This window comes from Lonchura striata, chromosome 18 (genome assembly GCF_050655825.1).
Source record: "Lonchura striata isolate lonStrDom1 chromosome 18, ASM5065582v1, whole genome shotgun sequence".
NCBI classification, from domain to species: domain Eukaryota; kingdom Metazoa; phylum Chordata; class Aves; order Passeriformes; family Estrildidae; genus Lonchura; species Lonchura striata.
The window spans coordinates 2,177,596-2,192,451 of NC_140720.1; the positions used below are offsets into that span (position 1 = coordinate 2,177,596).

The 14,856-nt window shown below is 54.7% G+C and overlaps 1 protein-coding gene across 5 annotated transcripts in view; it reads left to right on the plus strand.

The window, feature by feature from the left end:
• RPTOR (regulatory associated protein of MTOR complex 1) overlaps window positions 1-14,856 on the plus strand; it is a 98,168-nt gene that overhangs the window by 80,557 nt on the left and 2,755 nt on the right. For 4 of the 5 annotated variants that reach the window (XM_085556593.1, XM_085556591.1, XM_085556592.1 and 1 more), the window contains 7 exons: window positions 563-667; window positions 3,041-3,088; window positions 8,274-8,380; window positions 10,976-11,103; window positions 11,197-11,283; window positions 12,693-12,809; window positions 13,923-14,052. In XM_085556593.1, the coding sequence (XP_085412719.1) occupies window positions 563-667; window positions 3,041-3,088; window positions 8,274-8,380; window positions 10,976-11,103; window positions 11,197-11,283; window positions 12,693-12,809; window positions 13,923-14,052 (722 nt within the window). Of the gene's footprint in view, window positions 1-562; window positions 668-3,040; window positions 3,089-8,273; window positions 8,381-9,320; window positions 11,104-11,196; window positions 11,284-12,692; window positions 12,810-13,922; window positions 14,053-14,856 lie in introns of all 5 variants that reach the window. The other variant, XR_014949279.1, reaches the window with a different exon arrangement.

Sequence of the window (14,856 nt, forward strand, 5' to 3'; positions counted from 1 at the left end):
CAACAGCTTCTCCAGCTTCCTGCTCAACTGTACAGGTTGGGTGTAATTAAGGGAGGGGGAAGGGGAGCTGAGAAAGCCTTTAGGACATATTTCTTTCAATTTATTGATTCTTAGCACAAAAGTTTCACAGATGGGGAGCAAATTGAAAAAAATACACAATGTTCTTGAAAGGTTTGCTGCTGATGGGCTGGGCTTTGATGCTGCTGCCTCCGTGGGGCTGTTTTGTGTTGAGTGGGTACTTGTGTGGCCCTCGGCACCAATCCAGAGATGAATCCTGGAGAAAATTAATGTCAAGGAAATGGAGAGACATTGAATGTCAGCTGTTGTTCAAGGAAGGAGAAAAGCTCTTCCCGAATAGCTCCAGTAGAACAAAGCCTTAGGTTTCGTGGATGTAAATTAGAGAGGGAAAACAACTCCAACAGAAAGTGTTCAAGTGACATTCTGGGATTTGGGGTCTGTGTGATTTCAGTTCTGCTTCTCCTCTTGTTCCTCGTGCACAAGGAGCTGCAGGAGCTGCACCAGCAGTGACTTTGCTTTGTGTTCTCTCTCTGTGCTCCCCAAGACGATGGTGCCATCAGAGTGTGGAAGAACTTTGCAGACCTGGAGAAGAACCCAGAGATGGTGACAGCCTGGCAGGGGCTGTCAGACATGCTACCAACCACACGAGGTGGGTTCCACTGAGGTTTTTATGGGGAAGGTGAAAATCAGCCTTTAAGCAGCGTTGTGGGTGGCACCTGTGACCTCCTTTAGCCCCAGTTCCAATTTTGGCTCTTGTTCTTCCCTGTTTATTGTGGGTCAGGAGGTGGCAGAGGAACATGTGGTCTAAACCTGGCACATGCAGAAGGACAGCACAGTGAGACATTGGCCTGCTTGGAATGTTAGGAAAGCTGGGCAGAAAAGGGTGTAAAAAGGAGCATTGGCATTCAGCCACACATGGGATGAAGCCAGAAAACCAGTTTGTGTAACCCTGAAATCTGTTTTAGGCCATTACGGGAAGTTTTAGGATGTTAAAGGAGGTTTTGGGATGTTAAAGGAGGTTTTGGGATGTTAAAGGAGGTTTTAGGATATTAAAGGAGGTTTTGGGATATTAAGGGAGGTTTTAGGATATTAGAGGAGGTTTGCAGCATTCCAGGAGGTGGATGTTCCCTCCTTCCCAGACCCCATCAGGTGCTAATGCTCTAATGGCAATTCTCTGTCACTTGAATATTTCTAATCAAGGCTGCAGGTTTTCCTGTGTGTGCTGTGGCTCAATCAGCACTTTGTGGGATTGATGAGGAAGTGCTGGATGAGGCTGCCTGGCCCGTGCTGTGCAGGAGGTCAGATGAGATGACCATCATCATTCATCCTGACCTTAAAAGCTGACAGTTCTCATTTCTGAGCTGATGTGGCTCATCCCAGGAGCCTGACACAGCTCTTTCAGCTATTCATTGGATTTCCTGGGGCTGCCTCGTGGGTGTTGCTTTCCCCTAACCCCTCCCCTGTGTCTCAGGGAACAGGGGCTGTGTTTGAGGCTCTGCCCAGGACTGATGAGGAGCTGATGGAATTCAGAACCTGCTGTGCAAATGGCAGAACCTGCCCTTTCCAAGGTGGCAGCAGGAGCAGGAGGGGCTGCTGTGAGCAGGCAGGGCCTGGCCCTGCTTGGGCACAACGAGCCCAGGAGTGGTGACAAGTCGCCCTTCGTGCTGTCACTCTGTAGGTCTGTGCAGCAGACAGCAGCTTTCCTGGCTGCTGGGTGATGTTTCCCATCCCTGGATTCAGGATCTGGTTCCTTGGAGCTGGGAATGACCCCAGGCTGCCCTGGCCATGGCTCTGGTCCTGGACAGGGAGGGTGCTGGACTGGAACTCCCCCAGCCCAGTCCCACTGTCCTGCCTTCCCTTCCATGTGCACTGTGCCAGGGCAGAGCCTCTGCTGCTCGTGCCTCACTCTGGACAGGACTTAACACCCAGAAAGGATTTTCAGTGTCTGACACTGCTGAGAGAGCTCTGAGAGCTGGGTGGTTCCATTTGCCAAAACAGGACTGGGGAAATTTTCAAATCTGTTCTCTTTAGGATTGGGATTTTTTTTTTTTCCCCTTGGCCTTTTCTTTCCCTTGTGGACTGAAGCAGTCTGGGGACTGTTTTCTTTGCCTTCCACCTTCCCAGCAGATTGGGCAGCAGAGAAGGACAGATCTGTTTGTGAAGAGAGAAATAAATGTAGCCACTTCAAAAGAGCTAAGTGGAGCAAGTCCCCGTGGAGATGAGAGTCTTCAGAGTCATCTGCTGCCAAGACCACAGCTGTGGTCCAGCACTGGCTCACAGAACTGAGGATGCATTTTGAAGCTGCAGAGCTCAGGAGTTTTACTGGAGTTTGTTTGCTCCCACTATTGATTTCCTTCCCTCCTCTCCCAGCTTTTCCCCTGTGTCATAATGTCACACTCACCTCTGAACTGCACTTGAGAACAGCCAGAACTTGACTTTCAGGGCCATTTCCACACTTAGGGAAGGAGAGAGGAATATGTAATACCTAAACACATCCTTGGGAAGCTTAGGAAGCAGCCCTGGGTTGTCTGAGATGGACAGTGACTCCTCAGGAGCTGCCTGGGAGGGGGAGCAGCCCAGGGCAGGCACATTTCCACTGGGAGGGCAGAGCTCAGCTGGCACAGCTGGCACAGCTGGTTCCCTGCCTGCCCTCCCAGCTGTGGGCACACAAACCCCGATCCGTGGCAGGAGCCCCGAGCTCCCACGGATTTGTGCAGATCCCAGGAGCTCCTTGGATGTCTGTCTGTCTGTCTGTCCTGGCTGTGCTGAGAGCAGGGCCCAGCTGGGACAGGAGGGCTCCTGGTCCCTGCAGAGCTGTCAGCCCTGTGCTGCACACAGGCTGCTGCCCTCCCAAAAATGCTGTGCAGCAGTGACTGAGGGAGGCATGTGCTGCTCTGGGTGCTGCTGCTTCTTTCACATCTCTCCATTGGAGTTGCTGCTTCTAGTCCCTGCTTTAAGCTGGGTTTTGCTGTGGCTGGCCACTGACCCTGAGCAGCACGCCCTGATCCCTGTCTCCCCACAGGTCTGGCCCGAAGGGTGTCCATCTATCTGGACAGAAGCAAGCAGGGAGGTGAGTGCTGCTCCTGTTCCCCGTGCCCAGGGGGGTGGGCAGGAGCTCCTCGGGGTGGTTGGTTGGGGGTTTGGTGTGGTTTGAGGGATCTCTGGGTCCCTGTGGCTCCTGGGAAGCTTTGCCTCCAGCTCTGCCATGCCCTGTCTGTGCCCGGCACAGCCGTGAGGAGTGCAGGGAGGGATCTGTGCTCCCTGGGCAGGCACAGGCTCTGCTGGGCTAAGGGAATCTTCCTGTCAGCCTCTCAGAGCTCCCTCAGCCACAGGAGGTGTGGGGCATTTGGGAGTCTTTCTTTTCCAGGGGCATTTCAAAGCATCCCTGGGCAGAAGGGTTTGAGAGGGAGGTTCCAAATGGAGGCAGCATAAAGCTGCTGTGGGTTTGGCTGGGGTTTCTTTGTAACACACCTGGGCTGTAGAGATCCTGTGGAAAGGAGACGCTGGGGACTCTTTCCCAGCAGGCTCAGAATCGTGGGCTCTTGGCAGAGATAAGCCAGAGAGGAAAGAGGGGAAATGTAGGTTGGATCCATGGGGGTAATTCTTCCCTGTGAGGGTGTGAGGCCCTGGCACAGGGTGCCCAGAGCAGCTGTGGCTGCCCCTGGATCCCTGGAAATGCCCAAGGCCAGGCTGGGCACGGCTGGGAGCAGCCTGGGACAGGGGAAGGTGTCCCTGCCACAGCAGGGGTGGCACTAGATGGGCTGTGCCCAACCCAAATCCTTCAGGGATTCTGGGACTCTAATAAATGTCACAAATTCCACTCTGCTGCATGGAGGGGAGCTGAAGGAAGTCCCCAGGCTTCTCCCAGAGGATCTGCAGGGTCTGTGAGGCTCTGGATCCTGACTCCTGTCCCACGGGGGTGGGGAGCAGATGGTTGATGTGTCAGGGCATCCCGGGGCCCATCTGGGCTGCTCGTGGTGGAGGTGTCACCTCAGGATGTTCATCAATTATTGATATTTGCTGACTGATCAGAGCTGGCTGTGTCTGTACTGATTAATCACCCAGGCTCCTGGCAGGGGCTGATTCAGAGCTCGTTAGTGGAGTTCAGCAGATCCCTGTGGCTGTGGGAGCTGGGGCAGGAGCGAGCAGAGCTGATGTGTGGCTGCTGCTGCTGCCTGGCTGTGGAATCCCCCAGCCAAGGCTAAAATTAGCAGGGCTTGGCTGCAGGGAATCCCTGGGCAGGAGCAGCTTCAGGGAATCCCAGTGCTGATTGATGCTGCTGCTGTCAGGCCAGAGCAGCCCCTGCTCAGGGCAGGGCAGGTCCGTGAAAACCTTCTCCAGCTGCCTCTGCTCTCCTGGTGACAAAGGCAGCACCAGCATTCCCCCTTCCCTCTGGAGAGCTGTAAAAAATGTATGGAACTGGTGCTCTCCTGGCAGCAAAGCACATCAGCAGTGCTTGGATACTGCCCCAGCCCTGGAAGTGTCCCAGGCTGGGCTGGATGGGGCTTGGAGCAGGGGACAGCTCCAGCCTGCACCAGGAGCTGCTCCAGGCTCCAGCCTCAGGCTCATCCTGGAGAGCAAGGGCCAGAGGCAAGGGCAGGGAGGCTTCCCACACCTCCCAGGAGCCCACATCAGCTCTGGTCAGATTATCTGATGGCAATAAAGTCACTGGAGAAATGGCAGCTCCAGGGGTTTGTGTTCTTTTAATTGAATTCCCAGCATCCCAGCTCCTGCTGTCCCTCACTGCAGAGTCCTTGGCAGGAGGAGGGTGACACTTTTTGAGAGGATGTTGTAGAAATTAATGATGAGTGAGGTCATCCAACCCTCCCACTGCTTCCTGGAAATTAAAGCAGGGATGTGCTTCACTGCTCAACCAGGAGGGCCCATGATTAAAAAATGATCAGTCGGAGTCCAGGATGCTTTTGTATTGTGTTCCATGGAGGTATTCCTGATTCCACTGAAATGCCAAGGACAGCCTGGCCACCTTCCATGGCATTACAGGGCAAGGCAGATGTTGGGAATGCAGCTGCTCTCACCACAGCAGTACTGGAATTTGTCCATCCATGCAATTGTCCCATCCAGGCAAATATCTCTGGCTCAGAGGCAATCCTGAGGGAACAGCCAGGGAAAGTTCTACCTTCAGGAGCAGCTGCTGGTGTGGATAAACTCAGCCATACAGATGTGCCAGTGCTGGCTTTAAAAGTCTCAAAAACAAACAAAAAAAAACTACTCCAAACCAAAAAACGGCACCTCCACCACAGACATTTAAAAATTCCTTTCCCTGAGCTGTGGAAGATTTGCTGCTCATTATCTAAGAACATAATATCTCTTAGGGGAAAATTGTGCTCTTAGCTCCTGATGCATTGCAGCAGTGCAGGGCTGGTTCCTGCAGCTCATGGATTCTGGGAGCCCCAGCATTCCAGCACTGCCCTGTGCCAGGGGCTGTGCCAGGGGCTGTGCCAGCTCTGTCCCTGTGTGCTCCTCTCAGGAGGTGTGACAGGTCAGGCAGAGCCAGCTCTGGGGCTGTGCAGGTGCTCAGAGCAGCACCTGGGGGCAGGAGGGGCTGGGGAGCAGCTCAGGTGCTCAGAGCAGCACCTGGGGGCAGGAGGGGCTGGGGAGCAGCTCAGGTGCCAAGCCCAGGAGCCAAAGCCCTGTGGGTGGGCTGCAAGGCTCAGTTGTAACATCCTGGAGTAGGACCTCTGTTAATTAAAAAGGAAATGATCATTAGTAGTCAATCCCACGTTCACTCCTCATCCCAAAATGCTCTGAGTTGAGCATGGAAACATGAGCCAATCTTGGATCATCTCTGCCATGCTTGTACATAGAAATAGTTCAGCTATTTCTGTCTCATTCCATACTGTGAGTGCCAGCTCTGGATGGAACATTTCGCAGTCAGAGGAAGCTTTCCTTCCCCTCACACACTTCCAAGTGACTGACATTTATGTATGAGGGCTTTTCTGCTCTTCAGACAGGTTGGAATTCTGAAATCCTGGTTCAGCACTCCCAGTTGCATCCCCTTTTTGGCCAGGGGATGCAGGGGTGCAGCAGGAGCAGAGCCCTAGCCCAGGGCTCAGCACAGGCACCTTTGCAGCCAGGACCCACCACCTCCAGTCAGATCCTTGCTTTGGGATGATCCAAATCCTGCTCTTGCCTCTTCCAGGGAGCAGCAGTAGTCCCTGAGCTGAACTATGCAAGTTTTTAATAAGAAAGGCAGGAACTGCAAGGTCTCGAGTCACACCATAGCCAGCACCATCCCTGGAAGTGTCCAAGGCCAGGGTGGATGGGTTGGAGCTACCTGGGGTAGTGGGAGGTGTCCCTGCCATGGCAGGGGTGGAATGAGGTGGTTCTTAAAGGTCCCTTCCAGCCCAAACCATTCCAGGATTCTGTGATCATCTCCCTCTTTTTTTCTAGCCTGGCTGGGAGTGAGCCCTTGTCCTTTCTATCTGCTTGTCTCTTGTGGCAACCTTTGTGTAATCCCTCTGGAGCCTCTTCCCTCAGTGAGACTTTCCCTGCCCATCTAGGTGTCCTTGCTGAATATCCTCAGTGACAAACTCCTGATGGGCACACCAAGAGAGGCACCAAGAATGCCAGCTCTGCCCCCAAACTCACCTTCCCTGTGCCCCTCCACAGAACAGCCCCTGGAACCACAGCTGGACAGGACTTGGTGCTGGTCAGAAAGAAACTTTTTCTTCAAGCTGGGGAATGTTCCTGGGAAACTGGGAGCTTTGGAGCTGCCTGGGAGCTCTTTGCCTGCTGAGCTCCATGGGGGATGGAAATGGCCAGATCCATCTCAGCTGCCAGGTTTATCCTGTCACAGGGGCCCTAAAGAGATGACAAATGCAAACACTTCAGTGCTGTTTATCATCTCCATCTCTGCCTGCTTGTTTGCCTGGCTCTCCAGCCCTACGAGCTGCCAGTCTGAAGGAACAATCTGTCTGACTAAGGATCCAGGCTCCCAGGTCAGCCCAGGGTTCCCAGTTTCCTGCAGTGAGGCGAGGGACTGTCAGTAAACATCAGTGACCTCCTCCATGGACGTGGCAGGACCAGGAATCAGCTCGGATGTGATGCTCAGGAAGGGGAGAGGGGCAGAATGTTTCCTCTGCAGCTGTGCAAAACAAGGTCATTCCATCATGCAGGGGGAGAACTCGGTGTTGATAGGATGTGTCTGCTGCTTCCTTTGTGCTCTGTAACCGTGGATGTTCTGGTACAAGGTACTTGTGGCCCTTTGGTGACAAAAGAGATGTTGGGGCAGGCTTAGATTTCCTGCTGGGGATGATTCCTGGCAGCAAATCCAGACAAATGCACGTTTTTACCTCGTGGACAAGCACGTTGTGCTTGGAGTGGAGACACAGGGATGGTGCTGAAGGCACTGAGAGTGCTCGGGGCAGGAGCTGCAGTCCTGATGCATTGCAGAGGGCTCTGACTCCAGTTCTGTGTGGTTATGAAACACTGCTCAGCACCAGAGACTCGGTCTGGCATGGAGGAGACAGTGGACAACTGCTCTGAGAGGCTGGGATGCTGCTCTGAGACAGGAATTCTGCTGCTGTCCCTGCCCTCCTGGAAGCAGACACCAAGCCTGGAGTTCTTCTCTGGTTCCCTCCTGTGGTGCCCCCGGGGTTTTTGTTTGTGTTTTTAAAGCAGCGTGGATGGGACCTTGTGCTGAACTTCCCCTGGAGACTGGTCTGTGCCCTCAGGGATGAGGAGCAGAAGCTCTTGTGAGGGTGAGCAGCTCTTTGAGCTGCTGTCACTGCAGGGTGTTCCCCTCCTCACAGTCATGCAGCAAACTGGTTTGTGCTCCCACCAGCTGTTAAATTCACTATTGCAGCCCTGACTTGGCTGTTCCTTGCCCAGGAACATCTCCCACATCCTTCTCTCAGAAGGAGGAATCAGTCCAGGAGCTCTCGGGTCTTGCTGCGTGAGGTGGCACCAGCTGGGTCTCTTCAGTCAGCATTTAATGTTCTCATGATGTGCTGGGCACTGCTGTGGCCCCTGACAGTTCCTGGAAGTTGTGCTCCCCTCCCACAGGGACCTGCTGTGCTGGCTTCTCTCAGCACTCACACCAGGGGGCAAAGCAGTGTTTGGACTCAGATCCAGGAGCAGCTGATTCAGTCCCACCTGGAGGCTGTGTGTGTAATTTTACATTTCCTCTGGCGCTGACAGTGTCTGGAACACGAAGTCAGGAGAGCTGATGCTCCAAGGAGTGCAGCTCTGCCCGTGCTGGCACTGATTGGCACCCCTGCCTTGGTGTGTCTCAGGAGCAGGGATGGTGGTGGACTGGGAACAAGAAACTGGGCTCCTGATGACCTCGGGAGACGTGAGGATAATCCGGATCTGGGACACGGATCGGGAGATGAAAGTACAGGTAACACCTGCCTGCTTGTCCCAGCACCTTTCCCTCCAGAGCCCCAAAGCACCTGGGACTGCTGTGTGAGGAGCTGCCAGCTCCTGGGGCCCCTGCTTCCCTGCTTCCCTGGCCCAGGTCACGTTCCCAGGCCAATGAAACCATGCAGACACTCAGGGAGTGTGTCAGGGCTCTGCTGCGAGCTGCTGTGCTGTTCTGGGTGGGCACCAATGTTTGGGGAAGCTGAGGCTGTGGGATCCAAAGGTGGGAACTGGGATGCAGAGGCAGGCTCTGGGATGTGCAGGCAGGCTCTGGGATGCAGAGGAGGGCTCTGGGATGCGGAGGCAGGCTCTGGGATGCAGGGGCAGGTTCTGGGATGCAGGGGCAGGCTCTGGGATGTGGAGGCAGGCTCTGGGATGTGGAGGCAGGCTCTGGGATGCAGAGACAGGCTCTGGGATGCAGGGACAGGCTCTGGGATGCAGAGACAGGCTCTGGGATGCAGGGGCAGGCTCTGGGATGCAGAGACAGGCTCTGGGATGCAGAGACAGGCTCTGGGATGCAGAGACAGGCTCTGGGATGCAGGGACAGGCTCTGGGATGCAGAGACAGGCTCTGGGATGCAGGGGCAGGCTCTGGGATGCAGAGACAGGCTCTGGGATGTGGAGGCAGGCTCTGGGATGTGGAGGCAGGCTCTGGGATGCAGGGGCAGGCTCTGGGATGCAGAGGAGGGCTCTGGGATGCAGGGGCAGGCTCTGGGATGCAGGGACAGGCTCTGGGATGTGAAGGCAGGCTCTGGGATGTGAAGGCAGGCTCTGGGATGCAGGGACAGGCTCTGGGATGCAGAGGGAGGCTCTGGGATGCAGGGGCAGGCTCTGGGATGCAGAGGAGGGCTCTGGGATGCAGAGGAGGGCTCCGGGATGCAGGGACAGGCTCCGGGACACAGTTGGATTTCACTTTAACAGGTAACTGGAGCACTGTAAAGGCTGTGAAAGCACACACACCTCCCTGTGCCGTGGGAGGGGGAAAGGCCCTGCCAGAGCCCATGTCAGCCACCATCACGTGGGAGTTTCTCAGAAATTCCAAGGAGAAGCAGGTGGTCGGTGAGAAGGGAGGCACCATGCTGGAATAAAAAGGAAGCGGAGTTTTCAAAGCTTCTCGAAATTAATTACCCTTGGATGAACATTAATTGCGACACTTTGACCCTGCGATGCAGGATAATTAAGCCTCTGTTCATCTTAATTACTTTCACATATTATTTTTTCTATGCAAATTAGGGAGCGGCAAAATTCAGGAGGCGAAAATCTTTTTAAATGATGATGATTAATGATTGCACCGAAAGTATCTAAAAACATGTTGTTTCTTTTTTTAATTGCAAAGATTGGGTGTTGAAATTCAAGTGATTGGAACTTCCTGACTCAGTAACTGGGAAAGTGAGAATCAGCACAAAGAGCAGCAATAATCGAGGCAGATAAAGGTGCCTCCCTCTTTGAACTACAGAAACCCACACCTCTGGGCTGGAGCTGGAGGAACAAGTGCCTCATTTGCACTTCTGCCGAGTGTTGCTGCTTCAAAGGAGGAGCTGGGGGTGGGCAGAGGCTGCAGCAGCCCCAGGCCTGGTGCCTCTCCCTGCTCAGCTCAGGCTGGAGCAGCAGCTCCAGGGTTGGACCTGCACCGAGGCAAAAGCAGGACCGAGGTGTGGAATGAGCTCCTGCAGCTCCTGCACAGGGCCTGGAGCAGCCTGGGCTGTGGGAGGTGCCCACGGCAGGGCTGCAATGAGGAGGGCTTTGGGGTCCCTCCCAACCCAGACCATTCCATCACTGTCACTCCTGCTTTTGCAGCGCTGCTCAGCTCTTTTTGCTGGTTTTAACAAAGTGCTTCTCCTCCCAGCAGGCACAGGGATTATTCTGAGCAATTCTTTTGCCTCCAGAAGTAAAACGGGGGAAGTGGCAGTGTGGCTGCCCAGTGTGTTCCCAGTACAGCTGTCCCTGCAGCTCCAGCTGCCTTTTCCATGTCCCTTTCCCTGCACACGTCTCTCATGAGAGGCTCTGGGTGTCCCTGTCACACGTGCCACAGCAGGGACAGGAGGAGGCACAGCACTGCCTGGCCTGCTCTGGGGCTGTGCCAGGAGCCAGAGTGTCCCTGGTAGGGACCAGGGGCATGGGAGCTGCCTCACCCTGCTCGGTGTGAGGATGGGGATGGGGATGAGGCTGGGGCAGGACCGTGGTTCAGGGCCCTGAGTGAAGTGCCCTTGAAGCCAGGCCGTGGTGTGTCACAGCTACAGCTGGACTGTAAGCTGAACAGATAAAATTGGCCATGACAGACCCCAACTCCCAGCCTAGTTCATTAAAAAATAGAAGCAAACGAGTCCCCAGGTAAGACGATGATAGGTTAGGTTGGAAGTCAAGCAAGAAGGCCCAGCCAGTCCCGTTCATGCAGGCATGTAGCAGCCAGTGAGCCAAGCAGTGTTAGAAACCCGACCGATCGAGTGTTCCAGCACTATAAAACCCCTATAAAAGGAGGTGTCCCTCAATAACCACTGCCTGTTGTCACCCAATCTCAGCAGAGCTGTGAGCAGCACGGCACTGGTGGGGTGTGTGTATGTGTGTGTGTCCCCCAGGACATTCCCACGGGAGCTGACAGCTGTGTCACCAGCCTGTCCTGCGACTCCCACCGCTCGCTGATCGTGGCGGGGCTGGGCGACGGCTCCATCCGCGTCTTCGACAGGAGGATGGCCCTCAGTGAATGGTAACTCCCGTCCTGCCCGGCCCGGGGCCTGCCTGTGCTGCTCACCTCGCCTCACCCGTGGCCCTTTGTCCCCTTTGTCCCCTTTGTCCCCAGCCGCGTCATGACCTACCGGGAGCACACGGCCTGGGTGGTGAAGGCCTACCTGCAGAAGCACCCCGAGGGCAACATCATGAGCGTCAGGTACAGGGGTTTGCTCTCCTGGGGCTGCTTGCCACGCTCACAGTTTGATTTCCCCTCCAAATTCTGGCCCTGCTGGTCAGCAAAGCTCTGGAGTTTGACACTTGCTTCGGTAATTAACTCCTGCTCCAGACTCGGTGGAGAGGAGGCAGAAGGGATGAGGAGCTCTCCTTGGAAGGCTGCTGGTGTGGTTTGGGCTGAACAAGGTGCTGGGATCCCCAGGTGTGTGAGGGGAAGGGAGGCGAGCAGGAGCTGCCTGTGGAATATCCTCTGGTGGGGGTTTCACTGCCAACATCTCCCTGGGAACATCTGGGAGACAGCAAGAGGAGGAAGGTGGATGGTGCATGTGGCAGGCACGTTCCTGGGCAGGATTCCTGTGCAATTCCCTAAATCCATCCCTGCTGCCTGGTAAATACTGCAGCCAGAGCAGCAGGTACTGTTTGGCCATTAAGGAACAGCAGAACAGAATTTATTGTCACAAAGCCACCGTTTGCACACAAAGAGCCTCTTTCTCTTGATTAGAAAATGGAAACAAAACATAATTTTCTAGGATTCAGAACATTCCTGAGACGGGGGATGGGCCAGCAAAAATGTATTAAGATTTTCAAACAGAGGATTATGTGATACAGCTGCCAGATTTGTCGAGCTCCCATATTGGAGTTTTTAATCTTCCTCTCCATAAGCAGCTCCAGGGCTCAGGTCCCTGTGCCCAGAGCTGAGGGCCCTCTCCTCAGGGTAGTGCCCTCAGAGCCCTTCCAGCCTGGGGGCTGCTCAGCTCTGAGGGAATTTTGGGCTTCAAAAGGTCTGGGTTCTTTCTAGAGGAGCTCAGGCTGTGGATCTGAGGAACTCCCAGTTTATCCCAGTTCCCTCTGCTTCAGCTGGCAGCAAAATTCAAGGAAAACAAATGACAGGACACAGTGAGATCCTGGTGTCCAGACACCTGGGGTAAAGGATGGCACCAGCACATCCCCTCTGCTTGCGGGTTTCCAAGGCCATTTCCTACTGTGCAAAGCAGCAGGAATTTGGGGCTGGGTGTATTGGGTGTGCCAGGACTGGAAGGGCACACTCAGCAATGGGCTGGGCGTGAGAGGCTGTGTGAGATCAGCAGTGAGGGATCAGAAATTTGGGATCAGCAGTGATTGATCAACACTGTGGGATCCACACTGTGAGATCAGCAGTGAGGGATCAGAAATTTGGGATCAGCAGTGATTGATCAGCAGTGTGGGATCACTCCCAGCTGTTCCCTCACCACAGAACGTGCTGTGGGTGGGATGAAATCGTGGTGCTGGTGGGAGCTCAGCCGTGTGTGCTCCCTGTCCCAGTGCCCATGGAGGGGCTGGCTCCTGGGCAGCCCTACAGCTGCATTTCCTGGGCTCTGGGGTGGGGCTGAGCCCGTGGCTCTGTTTTGGCAGCGTCAACGGTGACGTGCGGTTCTTCGACCCCCGCATGCCCGAGTCCATGAAGGTGCTGCAGATCGTCAAGGGGCTCACGGCCCTCGACATCCACCCCCAGGCCAACCTCTTTGCATGGTGAGTCCTGCTGCCCTCCCTGCAGCACAGGGGGCTCTGGAGTGAGCCCGCAGGAGGCACCAGGGGGATCAGAGGGAGGGAGCAGGGCCTGGCATGCCGGGATGAGGGGGAACGGCTTCCCACTGCCAGAGGGCAGGATTACATGGGAGACTGGGGAGAAATTCTTCCTGGGAGGGTGGGGAAGCCGTGGCACAGGTGCCCAGAGAAGCTGTGGCTGCCCCTGGATCCCTGGAAGTGTTCCAGGCCAGGTTGGTTGTGGCTTGGAGCAGCCTGGGAGAATGGAAGGTGTCCCTGCCATGGCAGGGGGTGGAACAAGCTGGGCTTTAGGGTCTCTCTCAACCCCAACCATTCCATGATTCCATGATCCCTGGAGAGGATGATTTGTCTCCACAGACATCATTCATGGGGTGGTGTTGACTCTACTGTTTTTACCCCACCCCAGCAGTGCAACTTCTTTCCTGTGTTTGCTGTTCAGGAGCTCTATCCCTTTTTTATCCATCAGTGAGCCCTGGACACTGGGTCCCTGTTCAGTGTCTGTGTTTCTGGGATCTGTGTGGGGACTAGGAGCTGCTCCACAGCCACATGGGCTGGAGCCTGTTTGGGGTGCACTGGGTGTGTTTGGGCATCAGCTCTCCGTGTCTCCCTGTCCCAGGTGACCACAGCTCACTGTGGTTCTGTCGCTGTCGAGGCAGGACGGGAATGAAGAGACTCTGATCAGAAGCTGCTGAGAGTAAAAGTCCAGTTTATTCAAAATACACTGCTCTTTTATACAGAGCTTCATGAGGACCAACTCCATTGGTCCTGAAGTGAAAACAAGCCACAGCATTGGTGTACAGTGCTTGATGCACAGTGATAGAACTTAACTATAAACAATGTGAAAAACAAGAGAGATAAAGAATTATTTACATTCTTTTACAACTCTTTCCCAGGCTAGAAATTCTCAGTTTCTTTCTTTGACTGAATCTGAGACCCATATGGTTCTGGCCACCAGTTAATGCTCTCCCACTGTGTGATGTGGCTGCACTCACACACAGCTCAGCCAGGGGCTGCAGCAGCAATTTTGTCCCCTCCCAGCATTCCCAGTGACTCCATGTTCTGCCCCTTCCCTTCCAGTGGCTCCATGAACCAGTTCACTGCCATCTACAATGGGAACGGGGAGCTGATCAACAACATCAAATACTACGACGGCTTCATGGGACAGCGAGTGGGAGCCATCAGCTGCCTGGCCTTCCATCCTCACTGGGTCTGTATCCCTGCTGCACTGGGGCTGCCACAGAGACCCCCCCAGGGCGGAGGGGAGCGGTCCCAGCCCGGTGCTCTGAGCTGAGTCCCAGCCCAGCTCCGCAGGGTTCCGGCTCCTGAGCCCTTCCAGCTGAGCTGCAGCTCCATCCTCCCAGCCCTTCCCCGGCACAGGAGCTGGCCTTGGTGCCAGGAGCGCTGCAGGCTCACACTCCCAAAATTCCTGTGCTTCTTCACTCCCAGCCGTGGCTCGCTGGGGCTGCTCTCACGTCAGGCTGGTGCTGTGCAGGCAAAAAGTGCACGCCAGGAAAATGGGAGAGCTGCAAAAATTAAAGGCACGAGTTGATACAGGCTGGAATGAGGCAGAGCAAAAGGAGATTTTGGAGTTCTTTCACAGCTGGAATAAGGCAGAACAAAAGGAGATTTTGGAGTCTGTTACAGCTGGAATGAGGCAGAGCAAAAGGAGATTTTGGAGTCTGTCACAGCTGGAATGAGGAAAAGCAAAGAGAGATTTTGGAGTCTGTCACAGCTGGAATGAGGCAGAGCAAAAGGAGATTTTGGAGTCTGTCACAGCTGAGGGGCTCTGCAGTGGTTACACAGGGAATCTGGTTGTTGCTCAGGGAGGAGGGAGGTCCCATCTGGGTAGTGGACTTTGCTCACCCAGGGAGGAGAATAAATGGAGGAGATGGAAAGCCTGAGAAAACAATGAATGGATGGGAAAACTGGAGGGAGTTACAAGAGTTATTTAAGAAACCTGCAGATCAGCTGACAGGTATTTAATATGTAATGGGAAGAGTAGTTTGTTCTT